At 42.3% G+C, this 25578-nt stretch overlaps 1 protein-coding gene across 2 annotated transcripts in view; it reads left to right on the forward strand.

Annotated features, from left to right (window-relative positions):
* Window positions 1-25578, forward strand: part of PCNX2 (pecanex 2) — a 306841-nt gene that overhangs the window by 20017 nt on the left and 261246 nt on the right. For both annotated transcript variants that reach the window (XM_044239352.1, XM_044239353.1), the window contains exons 2-7: window positions 9143-9348; window positions 9943-10063; window positions 10759-10795; window positions 17956-19254; window positions 24975-25122; window positions 25260-25405. In XM_044239352.1, coding sequence (XP_044095287.1) covers window positions 9143-9348; window positions 9943-10063; window positions 10759-10795; window positions 17956-19254; window positions 24975-25122; window positions 25260-25405 — 1957 coding nt within the window. The remainder of the gene's footprint in view (window positions 1-9142; window positions 9349-9942; window positions 10064-10758; window positions 10796-17955; window positions 19255-24974; window positions 25123-25259; window positions 25406-25578) is intronic.

The following is a 25578-nucleotide window of genomic DNA, read 5'->3' on the forward strand; positions in this document are numbered from 1 at the left end:
TCTTTCTTCATGGTAGTGATGGAATTCCCAGGCATGTGGTGTGTGAGACTCTTTGTGTGTTATCGCTCTGTTCTCACTGGGGTACCCCATGTGTCTTATTCTGGAATGTGTTTCTTCCTGGAAGGCTCAGTGCTTCCGCGCAGTGTGCCTTCTGCCTGCCTTGTCTCAGGGTCCTTCACGTTTTCACAGATGACCGCTTGTTCTGGAATCATCTCCTTGGCCTCTTACCCCCACCTCTCAGTCTGAGTTAGACGCAATTCAGTGGACCAGAATGACACCCCTGCTGCTCTGTCTTGTAACTGTCTCCTCATCTATCCTGACTTTGAACTCTGTGAGTACAGGGACTACGTTTTTTTCTATCTCTGTGTTTGGTACAAGGTAGTCACATATACATTGATGGGCTAAGTAGTGGTTTTCAGTGAGGAGGTCATGTCTGTACACCCTCCAGGGACAGTTGGCGATGTGGGGGGATGGTCTGGGCTGTCACCCTGGAGGGGTTGCTACTGGTGCCTGGTGTGTCCAGGTCAGGGATGCCGCTACATTCTCTGGTGCCCAGGATAGCTCCCACAACAGAGAACTGCTCAGCCCGAGATGTCAGTAGTACTGGGCTGAGTAGCTCTAGGCTGAAAGAATGAGATGGGTCATTGTAGGATATTAGTTGGTGAAGCCCATGGCTCTAGCGGCCCTCACTGCAGCGTGATAATATCTACTCCCTATGTTACAGTTAAGTAGGCACAATGGTTCTAGATTGAGAGAAGTAACTGCCCCCGAGAAGCACTGGCAGTTTTTGTAAGGAGCATTTTGAGGTTCATCTCAATGATTTTAATCACAGTGGCATTTCAAGTAAATGTCCCAGTAGCATCTAAAGAGCGGGGGCCAGACATGCTGAGCATGTTGCATGATGAGAAATTGCTGGACCTCAAATGCCCGTAGAACTTCCATTCGATTGAAAGACACCATTGTACAGGAAGGAGCAGAAGCCCACTGGGCAGTCCTTGGTAGCTCTGGGCTATGAAGAATCAAACCAAAGACACTCGCCATTGAGTAGAAGGAAAGGATCCTGAGGTATACCAACGTCCAGTTTCTGCCTAGTATGCTGAAAAGCAGGCAGAGCGAGGGAAGGTGTGCAGACTCTGCAGGTGGGCTTGGAGCCTGTGCAGGGACCCCTTCTAGCTCAGCCACTCACCTGGAGCTGTGAACCAACCCCCTCTTCTGTGCTTCAGACAACATTGTGGCTTCTGCGTGTTTGTGAAGCATAGGGTGTAAAGAAAGAGTTTATAAATTCAATTCATTTTTGTCTTGCTATTCCCTTTAAAAAGCATTGCTGGTTGATTTTAATCTTTTCGTATAATTGATTTTGAAGACTATTGCTTAAGAATTAAGAAATACAATATTTAATTCATTACATTTAAATATTAACTGGAACATTTGAAATTTCATGACACTAAACATTTTCTCTGTCATTTGGGTTTTGAGAGTACTTAAAAACACAAAGGAATCTGAAATTCCTTATGAAAAATGAAGGTGTAAGTTTAGATTTATCTATCAAATAGAGAATTGATCAGGTATGGTTTATATTTTGATAAACAATCACATTACTAAAGTCTCATTGTAAATTTGAAATCACATTTTTCTATTAGGAAACGCATGACATTGATACTCAATGATATTCAAACTCACTATCTGTAGAGATTCCTGGCTGAGCTTATCACTGCCTGGAGACTGACATCCCTTGGCCTTCAGTGAGTTTACCGATGGTTCAACCAGTTTAGCTCAGTGTACATTCGACATGGAAATGAAATGTCTCCTCTTAAACTGTGACCATCTGAAACGGAAGACAACACGCATGTGGATTTCTTGACTGTCCTGGGCATCCATTGACTAAGCTGTCCACCATACACATTCTTCTTGAGAAGAGGAGAAAGAAAGGAGTCAGTAATTGCAGGCACCAGCTTTCTAAATGGTTTGCACAGCACTCAGGCCCACAGAGATTCTCCTCTGCATGCCTGTCTGCAGTCGGCCTCTGCAGCCTTTGGCTGTTTTCCCCTCTTATCGGTCCCTGCAGCACTGCCTTCCCACTGCCTTGGTGAATGCCAAACACTTGCCACTTCCATACCCAGCATTTCCCTCGTGCAAGCTGCACACAAAGGAGGTGGCCCAGGAGCTCAGAGAAACCACAGCAGATCAGAAAAACAGAGACAGGCCCCGAAGCAGTCAAGTGGCAGACCCAAGGGCACACATGATGGTCTCCTTTTCATGTATGTTCCTTGGCAAGATAGAGGACCGCTGGGCTGTCTTGAGAACCAGTCAGAGTTCTTGATTCTACTCACATCATCATTTTTCAGCAAGCATTTTTTTGCAAGGCTGGCCTGCTTCTGAGCTGCTGCATGGAGAGCCCCTCCCCACCCTGGTATCCTGCCAGGAGTTTCCAACACCCGCATGCCTTCTCACACATCTGCCTTCCAGAGCTCTCATCCGCATTCTCGGTATCCACAGGACTGCGCAGCTCATTCTGGTTTCAAGATAAAATCCCAAGTTCCAGATTTTTCCAAGACAGTATGAAATTCATTTCTTGTTGTTTTATTCATAATGGAGTATCACAAGATAGGTAATAAACTGTTATTTAGGATGTGAAAACCTGTCTGTCCCTTCATGTATAGAAATGCGGAGAAATGTTTATACTTCTCTGTCCTGTGGTCTGATTTTCCCTCTTCCAAGGGGGTTACAGTTGACTTCAGTAGGACTCAAAAATCCTACCTGAGGGAAGCCGTTGGAACTACTGTCTTGACACAACATTCCACATGTGTCTGTTGAGTGACTGGATGGACGGACAGATGGATGAGGAATAGATGGTCGGATGGCCAAAGCTCTTCTCTCCTAGTCTGACAAAATGGATGAATAAGAGGGAGCTCTCTGTTAGCTCTGAAGCAGAGAAGACAACAGTTGTTCAGTGCACCCTGTCTTTTTAGAATAACCTAGGATCTTCTAATAGTCAAGAGCTGGTTAGGTTCCCAGAAAAACGAAGAAGGAGGTTCTTTCCTGGAGCACAGATCCCCACATGGGGCGTTTCCTCACAGCCAGAGGGAGCACGCTGGCCCACGGAGAACCATTCGAGCACATGGCGGATGCATGTCAGAGACAGCGCACTACATTTAGCGGATTAATGCCCAATTCATTAGGGCACATACTCTGAGTATAGATGTTTGCTAAATTACTTGAAGCTTAACCTGAAAGCAGGAAAATTCCATTTACTTTAATCACATTGACAGTTTTACAATTTCCTGCCTTCTCTGGTATGATATTGAATGTCATTGAACATAATCATTGTCCTCTTGGATAGCTTATTATGTTTTTGTAGTGATGTCCTCAGGGAATGACTGGGACATGCTTATGCCTCAGAAAATGACCACACAAGTGACTTGACTTTTCATAGGGTTTTTTTTTTTTTTGTACTTTCTCAACTATTGTACACAGTCATTTAGCATGTCTTGTTACATTATTGTGGTCACTTGTACTCATTCCTCATTTCCCCTTCTAATTTCTGCGGTGGGCTAGGATACCATTAGGCATCTAATGTGCCACATAAATAAATTATGCCTAGAGTAAGAGCACAAAGCTTCCAACTGTTGCTCTGAGTGACTACCCTTCCAGTCAAGGGTCATAACCTTTGTGCGTAGACTTGGCAGTCCAATCAATAGCTCCTCTTTTTTTTCTGAGCCACTCAAAGGAGACAATAATCAAGGAGATGGAATTCAGGTATCACCCTTATTGCAAATTAAGCTATTATTTGGAAATATGTTCTATCTGCAGGTAGGTAGACTTCCTAATTGTGAGCCCTAGAGTCATGGAGCTTTATCTAGCTGTTCAGGGGCCGTGTGGGAAGCATTGAGCCTCTTTGACTCAGGACTGGTGCTGGAACCTTGTAATATGGAGAGACGCCACCCAGACTCACACCTCCTCCATCAGGGCTGGGTTCTGAGAGAGAGAGGGAACAGCATGCCTGGTTCCTGCTCCCCAAAATGCTGGACAGGAATCACGGAGGAAGGAGCTAGAAGCACAAAGAGGCCAGTCTGTAGAGGGAAGAGTTCCCTTTCCTGGAAACCATACGAGTGGAGAGGAGTTTCTCTGTAACAGTAATGTGTTTTGACTGCCCAGAAGACATTAAAAATTTTTTTCTTTTGAGTCCTTGGTTCTCCATCAGGTTGTGGCTATGGCTAGGTAAGTAACTTGTAGGCAGAAAGAGATACATGTGCTTATCAGCGTGGAAGTGTGACTCATTTATGCTCCTGCGTCCTCCTTTTTTTTAAGATGAAAAAATCATTTCCAGAATCCTTCTGCAAAATTAGTTTGTGGAAGTATATGGATGAGGTTCCTTTATGAAATAGGCATCAGTAAAGTTTGAATCCCCAAGAGCGCCCTTCTTTATGTCTGCAGACAGAAGCCTTCAGAAGTGGTTTATCCTCACTGGGCACCAGCATTATTTATGGGTAGGACCCGCTCAGCCAGAGTATTGATCTCTCCAGGCCACTCAAGAGATGGCCAGTAATACGCCATTACCCTGCAGTGAAAAACCAGAGCAATATAAAATGGCTCAGCTACTATGGAGAAGAGCTTGGAGATTCCTCCAAAAATTAAACAGAGAATTGCTGCTTGATCTAGCAGTTCCACTTCTTGATATATATCCAAAAGGATTAAAAGCAGGTCTTCAAGAGGTATTTGAACACTCAAGTTCAGAACAGCCCTATTCACAGTAACGGAGGGATGGAAACAAGCCAAGTGTCCATCAACAGATGAATGGATAAGCAAAATGTGTAATGAATGAGCACAATATTGTTCAGCCCTATAAAGGAAAGAAATTCTGACCCATGCTGCAATAATGGCTGAACCCTGAGGACGTTATGCTAAGGGAAATGATCCAGTCACAAAAGGACAAATACTGCATGATTCCAATGACATAAGTACCTAGAAGAGTCAAATTCATAGAGACAGGAAATAGAATGTGGGTAGCCAGGGTTGGGGGAGGAGGAGATGGGGAGTTACCATTGAATGGGTATAAACTTGCAGTCTGGACAGATGGAGAAGTTCCAGAGATGGATGGGGGGCGATGGCTGCACAATGAAGTGAATGTACTGAATGTCATCGACCTGTGCACTTACAAAAAGTTAAGAGGGTAAATTTTATCTTATATATTTTTTACCACAACAAATATTTTTTAAAAAAAGAGTGGGTATACTCTATGAGAGAGCCTGAGCTATGAACCTCAAGGAACAGTGGTGGGTTCCATCTGGGAGAATGGCACGTGGTCTGGGTGTCCATGAAGACAGATTCTTCTAGATGGTACCAAAACCCAACAAGTCCAGTTCTGTGAGCTATGCAAGTATATTTGTAATTGCTTAGTTTGTAACAGCATATTGTTTTTCATTACATTTTGTCAGGAAATTTTGGTAAAATGCATTGTTATACTACTAGACAATCTTAATAATGTGTCAGAGAACAACATACAACTTTGCTTTGGCCGAGGATATAATTGTGAAAAATATTGTCTCCTATTAATTAGAAGTGTTATAATGATAAGTTCATTGAAACAAAGAAAAAATTATGATTTCCCTGAAACAAATAAACCTCTATTCAAAATCCAAATCAACCTAATATGGGGGGGGTGGAATCTTTGACAGAAATTAAAAGCCAGTTAAAAACTGCTCATCATGACACATTTATTCCTAAATCCTCCTCCTCTCCTTGCATTCATACTTATAAGGACAGAAAATCCTAGGAGTTGACGATCTTTTGTTGACTGAGCATAATGATGTCAGAAGTAAAATGGCCTTGAAAGTAATTTTCAGTGGTGTCCCTGGAAATGTACAATTGGAGGAGCCTGAACAGAGCTTAATTACATGACATTAAAAAAAAGATATTTGGTGTAGTGATCCGAAGAGGCATGTACACCCTAGCAGCAGTGTCCACCATAGCCAAACTATGGGAAGAGCCTAGATGTCCATCAACAGATGAATGGATAAAGAAGATGTAGTTTATATATACCATGGAATACTATGCAGCCATCAAAAAACCCACCAAATCCTGCCATTTGCAACAACGTGGATGGAACTGGAGGGTATTATGCTAAGTGAAATAAGTCAATCAGAGAAAGACAATTATCATATGATCTCACTGATATGAGGAATTTGAGAAACAAGACAGAGAAGGGAAAAAAATGAAACAAGATGAAACCAGAGAGGGAGACAAACCATAAAAGACTTAATCTCGGTAAACAAACTGAGGGTTGCTGGGGGATGGGAGGGATGTGGTGGCTGGGTGATGGACACTGGGGATGGTATGTGCTATGGTGAGTGCTATGTATTGTGTAAGACTGATGAATCAGAGATCTGTACCCCTGAACAAATAATACATTTTATGTTAATTTTTTTAAAAAGGGGATATTTGGGAAGATTCTAGATTATGTTTTCAAGGTCTTCTGAAGGGAGAGCTTTTAAAGGAGGTTAGGGAATTTGGGGAAGGAATAATGTGCCATCTCTAGCATGTTGTAAAACTTTTCCTCTTTACTGAAATTTTCAGTAAAATCGCTGTCTTTCCTTATGGCCTGGTGAGGTCTATGGGCTTTTGGGGAAGTGACAAAGTGCCAGTGGTTTTTTTGTAAAAAATCAGTCAAGGGCCTTTTCTCACCTGGGTTGCAAACTAGATACTGAACCTCATTGTAACTTCTTGCCTTCTCTTAATTTCAACACTACCAAGCCAGGGCTGCCTCTATATTTGTGAAGGTAAACTGAAAAGTACCTCTTCTTACTGTGGCAAGTCAGTTTCTTTCCCAATGAATTATCCCAATATCCATATGTAATCTTTTCTCTCTCACCTTCCCTAGCCTTCAAGCCCTAATACCTCAGGGCTTCTTACCCCATTTATTTCTAATATAGTTTGAATGGAAGCTTCCTTATGGAAATGGAACCCCCAGTATTGGGTTAATCAGCGCTAGCTGACACAGCAGTTAAACCCCCAAATCTCAGTGGTTTAATGAACCAAAGGATTAAGTTCTCACTTCTAGTACATGTTCGTCTCAGATTGGTAAGGGCCTTGTTCCAGAGTCACCAGGTATCCAGGCTGCAGGAAGCTCTGCCCTCTTGCAGATGGAAAGTCTTAGAAACGTGGCTTCTGAGATTGCCAACTAAAGAGAAGCATGAGATGGAGGAAGCCCTAGCTCATAACTGTCTGGGCTTTGAAGCAACGCCAGCCACTTCTCCTCATCATCCATGGGCCAAAAGTAGTCACATGACCCTAGTCTGACAGCAAAGGAGGCTGGAAAATGCTGGGGGCCTCGTGTTTAGTGAGCACAAATTCTCTCTGTGGCCCCACTAACCAGAGTACTATGAAGCCCATGTTACATTATAATTTAAACAATTTTGTATATAAGTTGTGTCTGACAGGATGCTAATCTAGTCTCAGGACATTTTCTGCGTTTTAGTCTTCCTTTACCAGTTTCTTCAAACTCACTCTTTAGCTTTAGCCTGAATTTTTTAGACCTGAAATATATAGACATGCTAAGAAAAAGTGCTGGGGACTACTGGGGGCCCCTGTCTCTCTTTCTCTTTTAATTTTTCTCTGTCTTCCTTGAAGTTCATCCCAGCTTCTCCTCAGGAAGTCTGTGTGTAAATGGGAAATTTATCTGCTTCCAGGTAGGGAACCTGACTTTACTTCTCTCTCTCGCTCATTATCTATTATCATCATCTATCTAATTTGTTTTACTTAATCTCTCATTCACTTATTTATTAATTTATATTTATTTGTGGACCTTTTTCCCATGAAGTAAAAGCAAGTCAGTGTAGTTTTCCTTTTTCTTTATTCTTTTTGTGTGACCATGTTGTTTATGGAACAGTCTTACCTAGATGATGGACTATTGTGGGACCACAGTGGGTTGGGCCATGTTGTCCACAGCCCCATCAGGTTCAGGCTGAAGGAGAGACTACACTTATCACTGGATTTCGTGAGATCCTTTAGTGGGGTGCATTGATAAAAGGGTCTTGCTTTTTATTGAGGCTGTCCCTCATATTACCTTGAGACACTGGGATCTATTTCAATCTCCAAAGATAAGAATTTAGTTTAGGAAGGAGTAGAGAACCTGCGGTTCTCCATGGTCCTGGGAGAGAATTAGGATGCTATGTGGGGGGTCTGCAGAATGGGACAGTTGCTTGGATCCTAGTGATTATTTCTGTTTCTTGAGGGGATTGGACAGAACTGAACTGAACTTTACCATGATCTCTACGCTCAGATCCTTTTACACTAATGTAACTATCTTCCTTTTGGAAGCAGTGTGCCATTTTTTAAAAGTTTTTTATTTATTTATTGGACAGACCGAGATCCCAAGTAGGCAGAGAGGCAGGCAGAGAGAGGAGGAAGCAGGCTCCCCGCCAAGCAGAGAGCCCGATGCGGGGCTCGATTGCAGGACCCTGGGATCATGACCCAAGTTGAAGGCAGAGGCTTTAACCCACTGAGCCACCCAGGCGCCCCCAGTGTGCCATTTTGTGGCTCCTTGCCTGCATGAAACCACTAGGGAAATACATGTCCTGATGGTGTTAGCCTACAGGAGAGCAGAAAAGGAAGGGAGGGAGGAAGGAAGGAAGGGAGGGAAGAGAAAAAGGAAGAGAGGAAGGGAGGAAAGGAGGAAGGGGGGAAGGGAGACATTACATTAATCTTTCTCCTTCCTTCTTCCCTCTGTTCTCAACAAGACTTTTTGTGCTTTGTTGAAGGAAACAACATCTCAAAGGCCTTTCTTCAGGCTTTGCTACAAGCAGACGTGCAGGAAAGCCAGACCAGGCTCAGGAAAGAACTCATAGGACATGGGAAGGCTGAGTGTAAAACACCCTTTTTTTCTGTGGGTCTCCTGCCTGCAAACGAAATGTTGGGCATCCACACAACTAGTACCAGAACCTGAGAAACAAAGATTTTTAAAAAAATCTAAAAAGATAGCAGCTCTTTCTCCTTGGGCATCACAACCAGGAAAACTTGTGAAGCCAATAAAATTTAAAATCTTGCCCAGTTTGTATTCAGTGAATAGTCTGACAGTGCTTTCAGATTTAAAACAAAAGAACATCCTGCAAACGCATGAATTTTTTCTTTCTTTTCTCTTCTTTAGGCTTTTCCTCCAAATGCTATCACTGCGTTTTTTTACTGCAGTTCAGTGACTGTATTCTTCACCATCATCAAACTGGTCAGTTACCGCCTACACCTCATGTTCGATAAAGGAGAAGTAATTCAGCAGAAGCCCTCTAGAAAGAAAGAAAAGCCAAATAAAGACAAAGAGGCCAACAAGGAACATATAACCAATCACAAAATTCCAAGGTAACCTTTCTATTCATGTGTTGGTTTATAATTTAAATGTTTTAGTTTTGGTTCAAAAAAATTTTTTTTTCATTTACCAGTTGTTTATAAAAATACACCGATATGGACAGACACAAATATGTACACTTTTCTTCTCTTGGAGCATACACTTAAGCAAAAAATTAATATTGATAATCAAGATGGTTTAACTATTAATGTGACATTATACCGTGCTCTGGAATTCACTTGCATTAGACTTAACACAGCAAAATATTTTACTCCAGCATTTTTATCTTGTCATCTAAGTGCTTAGTGCATGCCAGAGTAGTTTCAAAAAGAATATCTGTGTTTATTAATATTGAAGTAATACACTGCCCAGAGCTGAAAAATCAAGTGATTCTTGAATGTCATTGTCACTATTCTTGCCCTTATTTCTGACAGTTCCTTTAGAAAGCATGTCTTATTTTAAAAGAAGATTTATTATTCTCCTTTACGAACAGCATTTGAATACAGTGAATATTACAAAATAGAATCTAGGGAAAGGAGTTGGTTTGGGACAATATAAAGTCCTAGTTCAGTTTGATAACATCACGGCTCTGCTTCTCTGTGCTTTAGCAATAACAGGCAGATTAACAACGGCAAAAAGGAGGAAGCTCTTCCCAGCCTCTCCACGCCTCCGCTTCGCTGCAGCTCCAGGGGCCAAAACATAAACTCTCACCACTCCTCTGGGCCACTGGTCAGTGTGTGTTTTTTCTGTTTCTTGCTGTTCTTGTCACACAGTGTTGAACCTGCCTAGAATGGGAGTGTGCAAAGGTAGCAATTCTGGTTGTGGATACTGCCCTCATGCTGGTAGTGTGCCACATCTCAGTGCAGAAGTGACGTCAGGGGAGCCCTTGGCCATGAGATGAACACCCGGCAGGTGCTGGACACACCACACCTGGGCTGGTCTGCTGGCTGCCCTACCCTGCCGGGCCTGTGGCTCTGTCCCAAAAAGCCGATCAGTCGACCTTGACTTCTTTCTCCCTCTCCTGCCTTTCGCTGTCTTCCCCTGGGATCAGCTGTGCCACTCTGCAGTAAATCGCACCGGTCTCTCGGGAAGTCAATAAACCCCTTTGCTCTGGATGAAACTTACAGGGCTTTATTCGCGTCATACAGAGTTGTACATTCTTCTCTCTCCTTTTTACCTCCTTAATTATCAAACGCCTTTTATCACCATGCAGTGGTCTTGTTGAGAGATCTGCACTTACCTGTATTTTGTATTCGGTTTTGCTCTCCGTCTGATGAGAAGCCGACTCAGAGAGGACACTGTATCGTCTCTTCCCCACTTGCCGTTTGGAAAACCAGCCACTGCCGCTCCGTGTCTGCTGACTGCCTGGAAATGGGCACTGAGCTGAGTCTCCTATTGATTTTTGTTTTTTTCCGTTTGTTTAGGAGTTGCCGGCGCAGGAAACAGTGGAAGACCTCCAAGGTAGAGTGTTTATTGTCACCATTTAATAATTGATCACAGCATTATCTTCAGTGACATGAAAAAGAACTTCTGGAAAACAGAACGTCAGGGAATTAATTTAAAATAAGAACCATACCTAATACTGCATGGTTGTATTTCAACTTCATTTCTTTCACTCTTAACTATAATTACTTCTCTCATCACGTCTACTTTTCAATTATAATGTTTTTTCAGATCCTCTGTTACTGTCCTTTCTCCAGTGTGTGCTTATTTCATATGACTCAGAATAGCAGATAAAAAGTAGAATTAATTTACTATTGACGTAGACTTTTTATTGTGGTACTTACATTGAAAAATGACAGAAGAAATGTTATTGCATTTGTATACTGCATTTCCTTCAAGCTACAAATTTTTTTTCTGGAAATTTTCTTTTAAGCCCCGAGATTTTTATTTTCCTTTTTCACAGAGATTTCATTTTATTATCTTTCGATTGCCTTCAGAAGACTCAGCAAACAGTGTTTAGAAGTGTTTAGAGGTCCATTCTCTGCATTTTTATTTTCTTCTAGCAATCCTACCAAGAGAAATTTATGCTCTAAGTTTTGAAAGTAGCATAAAATTTTATCTTCAGGAAAACAGCTGAAATTAGCGGTTGGATCTGAAAACCTAAATGATGTTCCTTTTGTCATCACTCAGCATTCCACGATAATGTGTAAAGGATTGTTCAAGTTCTTTTTTCTATATTAATATTACCAAAAGAAGAAGTGAGCTTTAGTTAGGTTTCAGATATGTTAGTTACACACAAAGTTCCGTAACAATGTTATTTTATGTCCATTTACACACACACACACACACACACACACTCGCATTGTTTTGTCATATTACACTACTTACTCCAGCTCAAGCTATTAACAGCATTACTCTGCATCCTTTCACTGTCTGTTCTGGGCTTTTGACTCCACCATTCCAACTGAAACAATCCCTTCTTCCCTTCCTTGTGCTAGGAATTATAGTTGAGACTTTGCATGTTTCATTTCATTCTGAGTCATATTGAGTCAACTGTACGGGTGACATTTAGAGCCACAACTGTCTGCTAAGTCCAGTGTTTTCTCAACAACACTGCACGAGAGCAATTTTCTTTTCCTTAGGCCAGTTTTGTAATAGGCACAATGGTGTTCTTTTTTAAACAGGTCTCTTGAGTTATAACACAGATGCCATACCAGTCACCCATTCAAAGATTATAACTCAATGGTTTTAGTATATTCACTGAGTTGTGTATCCCTCACATCATCAAATTCAGAATATTTCCGTTACCTTGAAAAGAAATCCCACACTGCTTAGCCATTCTCCTCAATCTCCCTGTCTTCTCCAGCCCCAGGCAACCACTATTGTACTTTCTGTCTCTATGGATTTACCCATTCTGGACATTTCATATAATGTGTGATCCCTTGTGACTGGCTCCCCTCAATTAGCATAATCTGTGTTGTAGCTTGCATCAGTGCTTCCTTTCACTTTATTGCCAAATAATATCCCATTAAAGGGCTATACCGTGTTTTATTTATCTGTTCTTCAGTTGATGAACTTGGAGTCCTCTGCACTTTTTGCTATTATAAGTAATGCTTCACTGAACATTCGTTGTAAGATTTTGTGTGGATGTATATTTTCATTTTCTTGGATATATACCTAAGAATGGCATTGCTAGATCATGTAGTATCTGTGTTTCACCATTCGGGGATCTACCACTTTTAGAAGGCAGGTGTGGCCTTTTACATGCCCATCATCAATACATGAAGGTCACAATTTCTCCATGTTTTTGATGCTACTTGTTATTGACTATGTGTTCAAATATAACCATTCTAGTGGGTATGAAATGGTATCTCCCTGTGGCTTTGATTGGTTTGAAATTACTATTATTATTTTTAAAAGATTTTATTTATTTCTTTGACAGAGAAAGAGAGCACAAGTAGACAGAGAGGCAGGAAGAGGGAGAGGAGAAACAGGCTCCCCGTTGAGCAGAGAGCCCAATGCGGGGTTCGATCCCGGGACTGTGGGATCATGACCCGAGCCAAAGGCAGATGCTTAACCAACTGAGCCACCCAGGAGCCCCTGATTTGCATGAAATTAGTCATTTTTCTAATGACTAATGACACTGATGTTCCATGATCATCATCATCTTTAGAGTAATACCTATTCTAGTCTTTTGTCCCGTTTTTAATCAGGTTGTCTTTTTATTGGTGAATTGTAAGAGTTCTTTATATATTTTAGATACAAGTCCCTCATCAGATATATTTGCAAATATTTTCCCCACTCTGGGTTTTCTTGTAACTTTGTTACTGGGGTCCTTTAAATTCCAAAAGTTTTTAGTTTTCATGAAGTCCACTTTATTGTTTTTTGTTATTGTTGTTGCTTGGGCTTTTTGTGTCATGTATAAGAAACCATTGCTGAATCTGAGGCTGTAAAGATTTATTCCTATGTTTTATTTTAAGAGTTTTATAGGGTTAATTCTTTTGGTCAGGCCTGTGATTCATTTTGAGTTAATTTTTGTGTATGATGTGTGGTTGGGGTTTGACTTATTTCTTTTGCATAAAGTTTATCAGTTGTCTTAGGATCATTTACTGAACAGACTATTTTCCTTCTCCCCACCATTAACCTTGTCCTGGCACACTATTGAAAATCAATTGACCATAATGACAATAACGGTTTATTTTTGGACTTTCAGTTCTGTTCTTTTGGTCCATATATCTACAATCATGCCGTCATTGTACCATCTTGATTGCTGTTGCTATGTAATAAGTTTTAAAATTGGGAACTGTGACTCCTCTAATGCATTTTGGCTATCCTGTGTCTTGTACATTGCCATGTGAACATCAATTTCTTAAAAAAAAATCTGGGATATTATAAAGATTGTATTAAACATTTAGAAAAATTTGAAGAATTGGCATCTTAACAGCAGTACATTTTCCAGTCCATGGATTTGGGATGTCTTAACATTTATTTGGAACTTTGAATTCTTTTGACGATATTTTGTAGTCTTCAGTGCACAGGTTTTGTACTCTTGTTAAATTCATTCCTAAGTATTTTTTTAGATGCTGTTATAACTGGGGCTGTTTTCTTAATTTTGTTTTAGCTTGTCTATCACTAGTGTATGGAAATTGAATTGGTTTTTGCACACTGATTTTTATATTGTACAAACTTCCTGAATGTTTATTAGTTCTAAGTTTTTTAGTGGAGTACTTAGGATTTCCTATGGACAGAGTGATATCACCTGTTAATAGAAATCTTTGGCTTTTCCCTTTCCAATCTAGTTGCCTTGTATTTATTTTTCTTGACTAATTGCCCTGTGTACAATTTCCAGTACAATGTTTATTGGATGTTGTGAGAGTGGACATCGTTGCCTATTTCTTATCTTATGGGATAAACATTCAGTCTTTTACCATTACATATGATGTTAGTTTCGAGTATTTAGCCTGTGTCAGGTTGAGGAAGTTCTCTTCCATCTCAGGTTGTTGAATGTTTTTGTCATGAGAGGGTACTGGATTTTGTCAGAGGGTTTTCTGCGTCTAGTGACATAATCATATAGTTTTGTTATAGTGTCTTTCTTGACAAATATTGCTTAGTAACATGGTATGTTTTTACAGTTCAAGTGTTAAGGATAGAAAACAAATGACTATATCTGGGTGGATTTCATTGCTAAGCGATATCTCGGTGGTCATTTTAGGCCAACTATTTTTCTTGGTTTTCCAAGTAGGAAATTCATTATGGCCATTTTTACGTAGGGTATTGAGGTATGACGTGCTAATGTATTCACAAAAGACCCACTTATGGGCCACACTATGACTTTATTCATGTATATGCAATACGGTGTAGTTGACCAACTATCTTCTCTTGGCTTTTCCAATTTTCGTGATTGGCTTCCCTGTCAGTGACCTTTGATTGATCCTCCTGTTTCACGTTGTTTCACATGTAAAGGCTGGAGTATCCTTGGTCTTGGTCTTGGACCCCTTTCTCTTCTCCAGATGCCAGGTCTCCTTTGGTGATCTTATATCTAGCTTTAAATACTGTCTATGTGATGATGGTGAGTAAATCTGCTTTTCCATTTTGGAGCTCTGTCTGGACATCAGTCTCATGCAGCCAGGTGCTTTCACCTATTTCCTCCTGGATGAGTTTTCTAACGATTATATTAAATGGATCACCACTTGATCTCCCACTGCTGTCTCTAAATCTGTACTTCCTCTGGTGTTCTCCTTTTCAATGGACAGTCCCATCACCAATCCCATTATCAAAGCTTTAGAATCAAGGGGTTTTCCTTGGTTTGTCTTTCGCTCGCTACTTGTAGCTTTAATCTATCGACAGGTCTTGCCAATTTTACTCCAAAACATATTTCAAATGTGTCTGTTTCTCTCCTTGTCCACCCCCACTGCCCTAGCCCAAAACACCATTATTCATCAATTGCAACAGCCTCTTCTCTGGTCTTTCTCCTTCCATTTTTTTTTTTTCCCTTTATGAAGGTCTTATAGTACTCTTCTCTTCTTCAAATTTTCTCGTACTTCTGCACAGTCTATCCCTCATACAGGTTCTATTTAACAACCTAGTTCAGATCATGTGCCCCTTTGAAAAACTTCTGCTGGGTTCACATTCTTCTTTTTTTTTTTTTAAGATTTTATTTATTTATTTGACATACAGAGATCACAAGTAGGCAGAGAGGCAGGCTCCCCGCCAAGCAGAGAGCCCAATGCAGGGCTCGATCCCAGGGCACTGAGATCATGACCTGAGCCGAAGGCAGAGGCTTAACCCACTGAGCCACCCAGGCATCCAGGTTCACATTATTCTTAGCATAAAATCCAAGCTGCACACTTTGGCTTATACATGGACCTGCCGGCCTTGCTGATCTCTCTTGCAAGTCTCATTCTCCCTTTGCTTTTTCTACTCCAGCTCCATGTACTTTCTCTCTCTTCCTTAAACATGTCAAGTGAGTTCCCATCACAGGGTCTTTGCATTAAATCCTTATTTGTTTTAAAACCTAGGTGATCTTTCATCTCATCTTGTATGTCAGGAGATGTCTTGGCTTATTAATCTGTACAATCTCAGTTGTGTAGTGTGGGAGGTAATGAGGCAATAAAAATCCATTATGAATGTGTTCTATAGATACAACCCAACACCTTGTTCCTGAGGCCCTGCCTGGTGGTTTGGATTTGTCATGCAATATTTTCAACAAATGCACTTGATGTTGGGCAGTCAAGGAAAGCCCCTTTGATGAGACAGTAGTCAGGTTGAGATCTGAATGGCAAAGTAAAGGAGGCATACACACACACACACACACACACACACACACGTACACACAGGCCATGTGAAGGACTAAAGGAGGGTCAGATCAGGACCCAGAGGGTCTGGGCTCTAGTCTCAGCTCCATCAGTAGCTGGTGAACTTGGACAAGTTTCCTGACCCTTCTTTTCTTCTATCTCCATGAAAAGGTGTCTACTCTGTGTAGTAGGATAACCTGCGTAAGGTCGCTACAAAGTGAAATAATTTTCACTGTTACCATTAGCTAACATTCTTGAGTGTGGATACGATAATAAACTGGTTTCTTTGAAGGATTCAATGAATATGAATGATGGTTTTTCTTCTAGAACACTGTACGATCCAGTTATGAAGATAATTTTAATGTATAAAATTAAGCTATAGTTTAAAAAGTCTATGGTAAGTTGATTTTAGCCATTCTGACTGGTGTGAGGTGATATCTTGGGGAGGGAGACAAACCATAAGTGACTCTTAATCTCACAAAACAAACTGAGGGTTGCTGGGGGGAGGGGGGTTGGGAGAAGGGGGGTGGTGTTATGGACATTGGGGAGGGTATGTGATTTGGTGAGTGCTGTGAAGTGTGTAAACCTGGCGATTCACAGACCTGTACCCCTGGGGATAAAAATATATGTTTATAAAAAATAAAAAATTTTAAAAAAATGAAAAAAAGGAAAAAAAAAGTCTATGGTAAGTAAAGTTTAGTTCTATAGACAATAATTGCTTAAGGAGTTTGGAAGAAAGATTATTTGTGGTTTAGGTGATCAGGGGAAGTTATATGCTGAAGGACAGATATGAGAAAAGCCTTGAGTGGGGCCTTCAATGACAAGGAGAAAGAACATTCCAGCTGGGAGAGCTAAGCCCAGAGTTTGTGCTCAATTCTTTCTACCAACGTGCGCCTAGAGGCAGAGGAGAGTAAGTGTTATTCCTGCCCACTCTGGGCCTCCTTGGGCCTCTAGAGAATAGTCCTCATGATAGAAGGGAAGGAAAACTGAGGGTATTTATTAATTGAATGACCATAAAGCCAGGCAAGAAAGAACATCCAAAAGATTATCCCATGATTTCAAGCTTAAGAGACTTAGAGAATGAATGATAGGGTCATTCACAGATACAGGGAAGCTGGGAGGACAAAGCTCACTTTCGGCCACCATTATAAGTATGTATTGTTGCAGATACCATTTAGAAATATTGTGAAAATATAGGAGTCACATCGGAAATGTAAGGTTATTATTTTCCTCAAATCAAGGCCCCAGCAAGCCCATGGCTAAGCCCTTGGCCTGGCACTTCCCTTATAGATCCTTGTGGCAGCCTTAAGAGGTTGGGATAATTATTCCTTTTTTACCAATAGGAGGTTGAAAGTCAGAGCAGGGGGAAGGTTTCTCCCTAGGGAATGTTTGATAATTTCCGAAGGCGTTTTCTGTTGTCAAGATTGAGAATAGAGTTGCTACTGGTATCAAGCAGGTAGAAGTCAGGGTGCTGCCAACCTTCCTACACTGCGTGGGACAGCCCCCACAGCAAAGTTTCCTCTGGTCCAAAATGTCAGTAGCTCCGCAGTTGAGGATCTTGATTTCGAGGGATTAGGTGATTTGCCCAAGGTAACGTGGCCAGTAAGTAGCAGAGCCAGGACCCCTCTGATAGGGAGTCCCAAACACAGTGTTGAAACCGGTCTGCCTCCCAAGGCTACAAAAAAGCAAAATCTAAAAGCCTGAATTATTACTTTAAATGCAGAGATTTTAAGAGCAATTTCACAGTAGAGGTGATATTTTAAAAATAAGCATCCAGTTACACTGGTTGCCGGCGCAGCTCTTAGCTTCCTTATCAGGAGGCCTTGTGCAGGGACATTAGTCATCCATCTCGACAGCTAAGAAAGTTCCTGCTGTTCGTTTCAGGTGTCGTTCTCTCCGAAGACCACGCGGTGGCACCAGTGTCATCTACCTCACCTGGCATTAAAATGGAAAGCTCACCTGTTTCTAAAGAACGCGGCCCGGACCCCGTGATCACGCCTGCAGGACCCAGGAGGCCAGCTGTGGTGGAAACCCGAGTCAGTGATAGAGTGAAGGAGAGAGGAGGCAGGGGGCAGCCCCCTTTCCGCCACAGATCTGAGGGCGGCTTAGTGGAGAAGGAAGCCTTGAAGAAGTTGCCACACCTGTCCTTGTCTCAGTACGACTTACTAGAAACGGATGTTTCCTTCCAGCCTTGGGGCAGTGAGAATTCAGTCCTGAGTCCGGAACCTGTGATTTATGCCCAGGGCTCCTTACAGGAACAGTTGCAAAGCCCGTCACCTGCAGACAGCCTGAGCAGCAGCTGCCCCCAGTGCGACACGGTGATCGCCAGAGCTGCATGCCTGCCGCCGGATGCCACCAGGCATGGGGACCCACCCCGGACCCAGGAAGCGGACCGCTCGGACAGCGAGGTAGCTGTCACTCTTATTGATACTTCTCAACCTGGAGACCCACTGAGTCTGCATGAACCCATTAAAATCGTCATCACCATGAGCAGCACCCCGAACTCCATGACGGACCTGGAGAACTCGCTCCACCTGAAGGTGATCAGCACCGAGGGAGCCGGTTTGAAGTCTGATGCAGAGCCGGCCACCCCAGGGGTGCCCAGTCCTCCCAACACGGAGCAGATGAGAATTCCTGTCATCACCCTGGAGCTCTCTGAGGACCGGGGAGGAGGTGCTAAGTGTCCCGAAAGCAATGGCAGCGACAGGACCCCGGAGAGACTGATGGTGGAGGCATCATCCAATCAGTGTTCTGGCTATGAATCTGGGGAGGGCGGAAATGCCACCAAGGATGGCAGTCCTTCTCCGGGAGACCGCTGTGAAACAAACCCCCTCTTCGCACCTCACGAGGTCCCCGTGTCTGAGGGGGCAGAGGAAGGCCAGGCTAACCTTGACCCATCATCTTGTAAAACTAGCCATGAAAAGAGACACACCCGGGTTCTCAGTGTGGACAGTGGGACAGATGTCTTCCTGAGCAAAAGTTCCACAGAAGTGGTCAATGATAAAGAAAAGACAATGCCAACTTCCAAATCTGACCTAGAGGCTAAGGAAGGACAGATACCGAATGAATCCAACTTCCTGGAATTTGTCTCCCTATTAGAATCAATCAATACTTCCAAGCTGACGGCGTCTGGCCAAAGGGATGACCCAGGAGAGCAGAACCAAGACAGTGGGCTTGTCGGAGGTATGGTTCCACATCAGCTCGGTCCTGATGAAACAGAGAAGGCGATCGCTACTCCATGAGCTTCTGTGATTTGGTTTTGCAAGTATCGGGTCATTGCTGCTTGGTGATACTATTGGTTATTGCCAGATGGGCCAATACGAAGCTGTGGGTTGAGCATGTATTAACACTGGCTTACTCTAGCAGGAAATTTAAGGCAGAGTAATGAATGTTTGGCTTCCCTAGAAGGTAACAATATTTATTTCTAAGGAAATGAGCAATTATATTTTATCACCGTGACAAGAACTCACCGGAGAGTTCTCTCCCTTTATGGAGCAGATGCAGGCTGGGAGAGCTGATTGTAAAGCACGGTTCTATGAGCTGAACCCACTTTCCTGTTGAATTCCATTTTAAGATCATTGTATGCAGAACCCCGCAATCATCCCGACTTGTCAACATAGTTATAATAAACACGCAGCCCTCAGTGTACGCCAGGCACTGTCCTGAGCACTTCACGTGTATTAACAGGAATGACTGTCTGTTGTGGTTTGCCCCCGAGGGTCCTCATGTATCCCGTTTTGCCACCACAATTAGCAACAGCACCACCTTTCACCTTCAGAGGCGTTCCCAGTTTGAACAGTGAATTATGCAGCTACTTTCATCTTACCTCATTTCTCTTCATAGAACCTCACATTATGGTACTATTATTTCTCTTTTGCAGATGAAGCTCAGAGAGTTTCACTAACCTCCCCCAGTGAGTCTAGGAAGTCTAGAAGTACCAGAGCTGAGCTTTGATCCCAGGCAATCCTGACCCAGAGCCAATGCTCCCACAGACTCTACTTCCTTGATGGATGTCAGATTCATTTCTTTTCAGGTTGCTTAGTATCCCTGGGCTCAACAGTCTCAGTGGCAAAAGGGTGTTACTGGACTAGAGTTTTTACAAAATCTTTTAACTTTGAATAATGAAGTCTCAGAATATAGGTGAGGTTTGGTGGGGTGAGGTTCGGAGCTGATGACCAAAAAGAATTATTGAGACATCTTTGGTGCAAAAGGGTGGTTTATTAAAGCACGGGGACAGGACCCGTGGTCAGAAAGAGCTGCTGCCCAGGGTTGTGAGGAGTGGTCCATTATATTCTTGCAAGTTGGGGAGGCTAAGGTTAGGGACGGCGTAGATCTCTGAAGAAATCTGGAAGCAAGGTTTCCAGGACTTCGAGGGGCTAGCTATTGTTGGGAAAAAGGTTATTTTTACCAGTAATAAAACCTTTTCGTGAGATCCTATAGATGTATATCAGTGGGCCATATGCTTGGGAATGATTGTCAACATGAATCTTGGAGGGTTTAGCGATAAAGTTTCCAAAGGAGTTGTTAGAGTAGACTTCAGGATCCTGGTAGGGGGTAGGAGTCAGTCAGGCTAGGATCACCCTCTGCCCTTAGCGAAGTGTTCAGGTAGGGGTAGTTGAGTCCCAGAGGAATGTCACTCTGCCTGTTTCAAGGGCTTGTCAGTAGGTAAGAAAATTTAATAATTTTCTTCTGCTTCTGTGTCCCACATCATAAATGTCCACTTGCCTGTGATTTTTGAGTACATTTCTGCTTATGTGTCCGGTAAAATAGTGTCTCTGTGGTAAGATTGGGTGCTGGTAGCTGTATCTGCACTTGGCAGCTCCTGTCCTTTGCTGTAGCTCTTAGCCCTTAGTGCTAGAATTGTCCTTTTGTCCCTGGCTGTTCCCTGCTCTCTGGGACAGCCAGAGGCCCCTCTGCCTCCCTGCTGGCACTGACCAGCAATTTGCTTGTTTCTTTGGCTTCTCAGGTACTTTGCCGAAAAGATTACTGCGCTTGCTAATTGCCCCACCTTTGCTTAAAAACACATTAAGTCTGGGTATTTAACTTATGTAAAGTGAATGTATTCTTTGTTTTACTACATCTATATATCTAAGATTTTCAATATAGAGTAAGAAGAACAGGAAAAATTCAGATAAATATTTTAACAAACCCAGGCAGTGTAAGAAAGCATTGGTTACTGGGAGATAAAAAATCTTTCTGATACAGGATATAGGCCTTCATGTTTTTTATAAATATTTATGCATCTAGATTAGCACCGTCCGATGGAACTTTCTGCAGTGATGGAAATAGCCCCCTATCTGCTTGCCCAGTACAGTAGTCAGTAGCCAGAGGCAGCTGTTAAAAACATGAAATGGGTATTGTGCAGCTGAGCAACTGAATTTTTAGTGGTATTAAATTTAAATAGCCCCTCGTGGCTGCTGGCTACCATATTGGACAGCGCTGACCCATACGTTGCATCTGCCCAGGACACAGTGTGTATGGTGGACAGAGCACAGGCTTCAACAGCTCCGAACCCAGGGCCAGGTTTTGGTTTTGCCGCACCAGCTGGATGAGGTTGGGCAACTTACTAAATCCGTCCAAGTCACAATTTCTTCAGTAAAGCAGGAATAAGGATATGTTACAGATGTGCTGTGAGGACCCAGGAAAGTAAGTGAAAAGTCCTGCTCCTTGATCAATTTCAGCCTTTTATTCAGAATTTGCCCTCAGGCCATATGTAAGATTTATTGGATTTTTCTACTCAAGTTCCTGCTCTTCTTGAATTTTTCAGCCAACCACACTTAATCCAAACAGTATAAAATTGGAAATCGAGGGGTATGCAAAGAGATTAGGGATGCTACAAGGTTTTCTATGGAAAGAACAGGCTTGATTGTCCGGAGTCTGCAGGTACAGCAGGGAGGGAGGAACTGGCTGGATTACGTGCCTCCTCTGGGAAAGGACAGAGGCTTTTAACTGAAGGATGGAAGAGAAGGACATAAGTCTTTTAGTTGTTGAAAGGCAAGAATGAAAGGTGGCAAATTAAATGCTATTTCCGTAGTGCCTTGTGTCCTTGAGATCGATAATATCTCCCTGCTCCTCAATCTCTACATAATAACTTGCTATGTGTTGTAATCTAAAAACCCAATTTCAGAATGTGTTTCTAAAACAACATGACAGTGTTGAGTGATATCAGCAGCCTAGGCGATATGTCCTCATCTTTCCCCTGCTTCATAGTGAAATAATGCTTGACCTTTACACTACTGTAATATACATGATTTCTCAGTTCTCTCTATGGTATTCTTGTATCTCCAGCCCTGGTCCTCCCCGCAAAGGGCTTTATGGTTATCCTCAGGCCTTGGGTATATAACAAGGTTCTAGGCTATGAAAAACCACCCTCTTATCAAAAGCCTTTAAAACCATGTTTTCATTTCATTTTGTTTTGATACACCTTTATTTTACTCTGTGGGAATAAACCAAGACCACTCGAATGAGAAGAAGCAAAGACAATACATTATTCAGAGCTTTCGATGGCAAGGGAGTCAGCCACTATTCCCCGTGTTTTGGCAGAGACTCAAAGGCAGGAGGAGGAGTGGGAAAGCTTTGTAGTGGAGAAAGGGGAGGCTTCAGGTGCGCTCTGACCAGAGGCTGGGGAGCTAGAAGCAGGCTAATTAGAGCATCCTTTGGGATTGGTCACGGGAACGTATTTGGTTTTCTTTGGCTGGAAGCAGGGACAAAAATCAGGGAAGCTCTCAGTAATTAATCAAGTCCTGGCCATTTTGCGCCAATTATTACAGGGGTAATTATTTGGCTTCCTGGACTGTTTGCTAAAGATAATGATCTGACTTCCTACAAGTCTGACTTAACACATCGTATGTTGGCTTCCTGGGCTGGGCGTCTGGCCACTACCTATTTCATATTCAATCTCTTCTAGAATTTCTGAGAAAATAATCATGAATGTAGGTAGAGATGCTTTTTGAAGGATTATTCAAAGTATGAAGAATGGTAACAACCTAAATTTACAACAATAGGGGTCTAATTCAGTAAATTATGCTGTACCAATGTAATATTACCTAACTACCATTTTTAGATGATATGGAAGAATATCTAATCTCATTAAATATCTATTGAACTTTAACATAATTAAGTATCTACATTATGACTTATTTTTTATAAAACAGAAAAGTATATTTGCAAAAAAAAATGGCTGGTGTACTAAGTATCAAATTGGCTCCTGTTTTCAGCATGGTGGGATTCAGAGTGATTAAAAATTTTTTCTTTTCTGTAGTTTTAAATTACATACAGTTCATGTGCACCATTTTTTATAGGCAGAAAGTCCCTGTTAATGTGTTATTTTCAAGGGGAAAAGGAACATAAATAGTCCATATGTTGACATATGTAATGTACCCATTTAAGAGAAAGAGAGGCTAAAATATGAGAAAGAGGCATGGACAATTGAGTCCAGCTACATGCAGTGAGTGGGGAGGGCAGTCTGCGATGGCTTTCTACAGTTACATACGCAATATGATCACTGGCCAGAGCCACTTGTTATGATAGCACTTTCTCACAAATGTGTTTCTTGAAAACTGTGAAAACTTCTATCTTGACAAGCTGTCAAAGGAGAGGCAAACATTTCTGTATCAAAGCAATTCTAATGGTAGTTTCACAGATGTGCTGGGAATGTTTATCTCCAGGACTCAAATAGAAACCAGCAATGTTTCTCTCAAAGTCTGAGGATGAAAACTTTGTTATATAATAGTGATGTGATTCATATCTCAGGGTAGCCAACGCCATTTTACTTGTTGAGGGTCCCGGCGGATCTTGGTGGGCTTTTCGAATGGCATGTCTCGAAAGGACCTGAGGTTCAAACCACTCACTTGTGTTCTTTAGACAATTTCCTTGGAGGAAGGTAGCTCTTGGGGTCATTGTAACCCTAAAAACGACTGTTGGGGTATATATCCTGAGACAAGGAAGGGCTGACCCCTAGCCATGGATTCTGCTATGCATAGCGTTGCAAGCTAAGACTTACTTTGGTCCGTTGTTTAAGGAGGATTGTAAGAAGTCAAATGACCAATCTGTACCCATTGCCTTGGCATCCTTATTCACCTTAAAATACTCTCAGGGCAAGAAACAGGAGTACGGCCTCACTGTGTCTTCCATGGGGCCAAGTTTGTCGTGTAAAGTTAGCCAGGCTTGAGTGTCTACCTTATGGAGGGACTGAGTCCGCCTTTACCTTGAAAATCTAGGCCTGGAGAATGAGCGAGAAGAAAGGATTGATAAAAGATTTTTTTTTTTTTTAAGGATTTTATTTATTTATTTGACAGAGAGAGATTACAAGTAGGCAGAGAGGCAGGCAGCGAGAGAGAGGAGGAAGCAGGCTCCCTGCTGAGCAGAGAGCCCGATGCGGGACTCGATCCCAGGACCCTGAGATCATGACCTGAGCCGAAGGCAGCGGCTTAACCCACTGAGCCACCCAGGCGCCCCGATAAAAGATTTTTTAAAGCGGTAAATGGAACCTTGCTCCAAAATGGCCAAGTTTGCTTATGAAATTTATTTTCCATCTGAGGCTATCCATTTATGAGCTCTGAACCTTTCAAGCCCAAGTAATCTAAACGGGTAATTTTTCAACCAGCTAGGCCAGTGGTCACTGGAGTTATGTCGAGGGAATCCCGAAATGTGCACATAAAGTAGATGCTGTCTGTAGAAGTCTACGTAACTTGTCTCCAACATATATACAGTTACGTTTTTCAAATATATTTAGGTATTTCATAATTAGTAAAATTAAAATTGAGTGAAACACATTCTGAATTCATCGGAGCTATATAGATTTTCTGTCTATTCTTGTTTCAGTTTTGGTAACTTATTTGCAAGCACCGTCTCATTAATTTCTTATTTAATATTATGTTCACACACAGACCAATGTGTTTCAGATAACGGCTCCCCTGAGAGAAAGGAGGAAATCCAGGAGAGTGAAAAGCCTAACGGACACAGTTCCAAGCAAGGAAAACCCGACATGCAAAGTCAAGACCACACCAGCACCAGCCCCGTGCTCACGGAGCCTGCGAAGATCACGGCCCTGTGAGCGCAACTTACTTACTTAGCTTCGTGGTGGTGCAAAGCGTGCAGCCGCTTCGTTTCACTGGCTGCTGCTTGTAATGGTTTGTTAAGGATGAGGAGGAGTTCGAATAGTGTTTGAAACTTCTGTATATGTTAAGTTTCCAGGGCAGTAGACAGAGACAGATAATCTACCGGGTAACTTCCCAGCAAGATAGTTCTGTCTTGCAAGTCATCAGCGGGCCTGAGACATCTGTGCAAGAGGAGATGTCCATGGACGCTATGCATGTCTTCATTGATGAACATGGTAAGTCTTTAGAGCTCTTTACTAATGAGGAAGAGGGGATCAAGCTGGGGGCTTTCTCAGGCCCACGCAGTCCCTTAGGCTCAGCGTTAGACTGTGGAACAGGAAAACTTAGTCCTGTGACGGCTCACATGTAATAATGTTCTTATATCAGAGTGTGCTCCCTCCTGCCTCAG

Source organism: Neovison vison, chromosome 2, assembly GCF_020171115.1.
Source record: "Neovison vison isolate M4711 chromosome 2, ASM_NN_V1, whole genome shotgun sequence".
NCBI classification, from domain to species: domain Eukaryota; kingdom Metazoa; phylum Chordata; class Mammalia; order Carnivora; family Mustelidae; genus Neogale; species Neogale vison.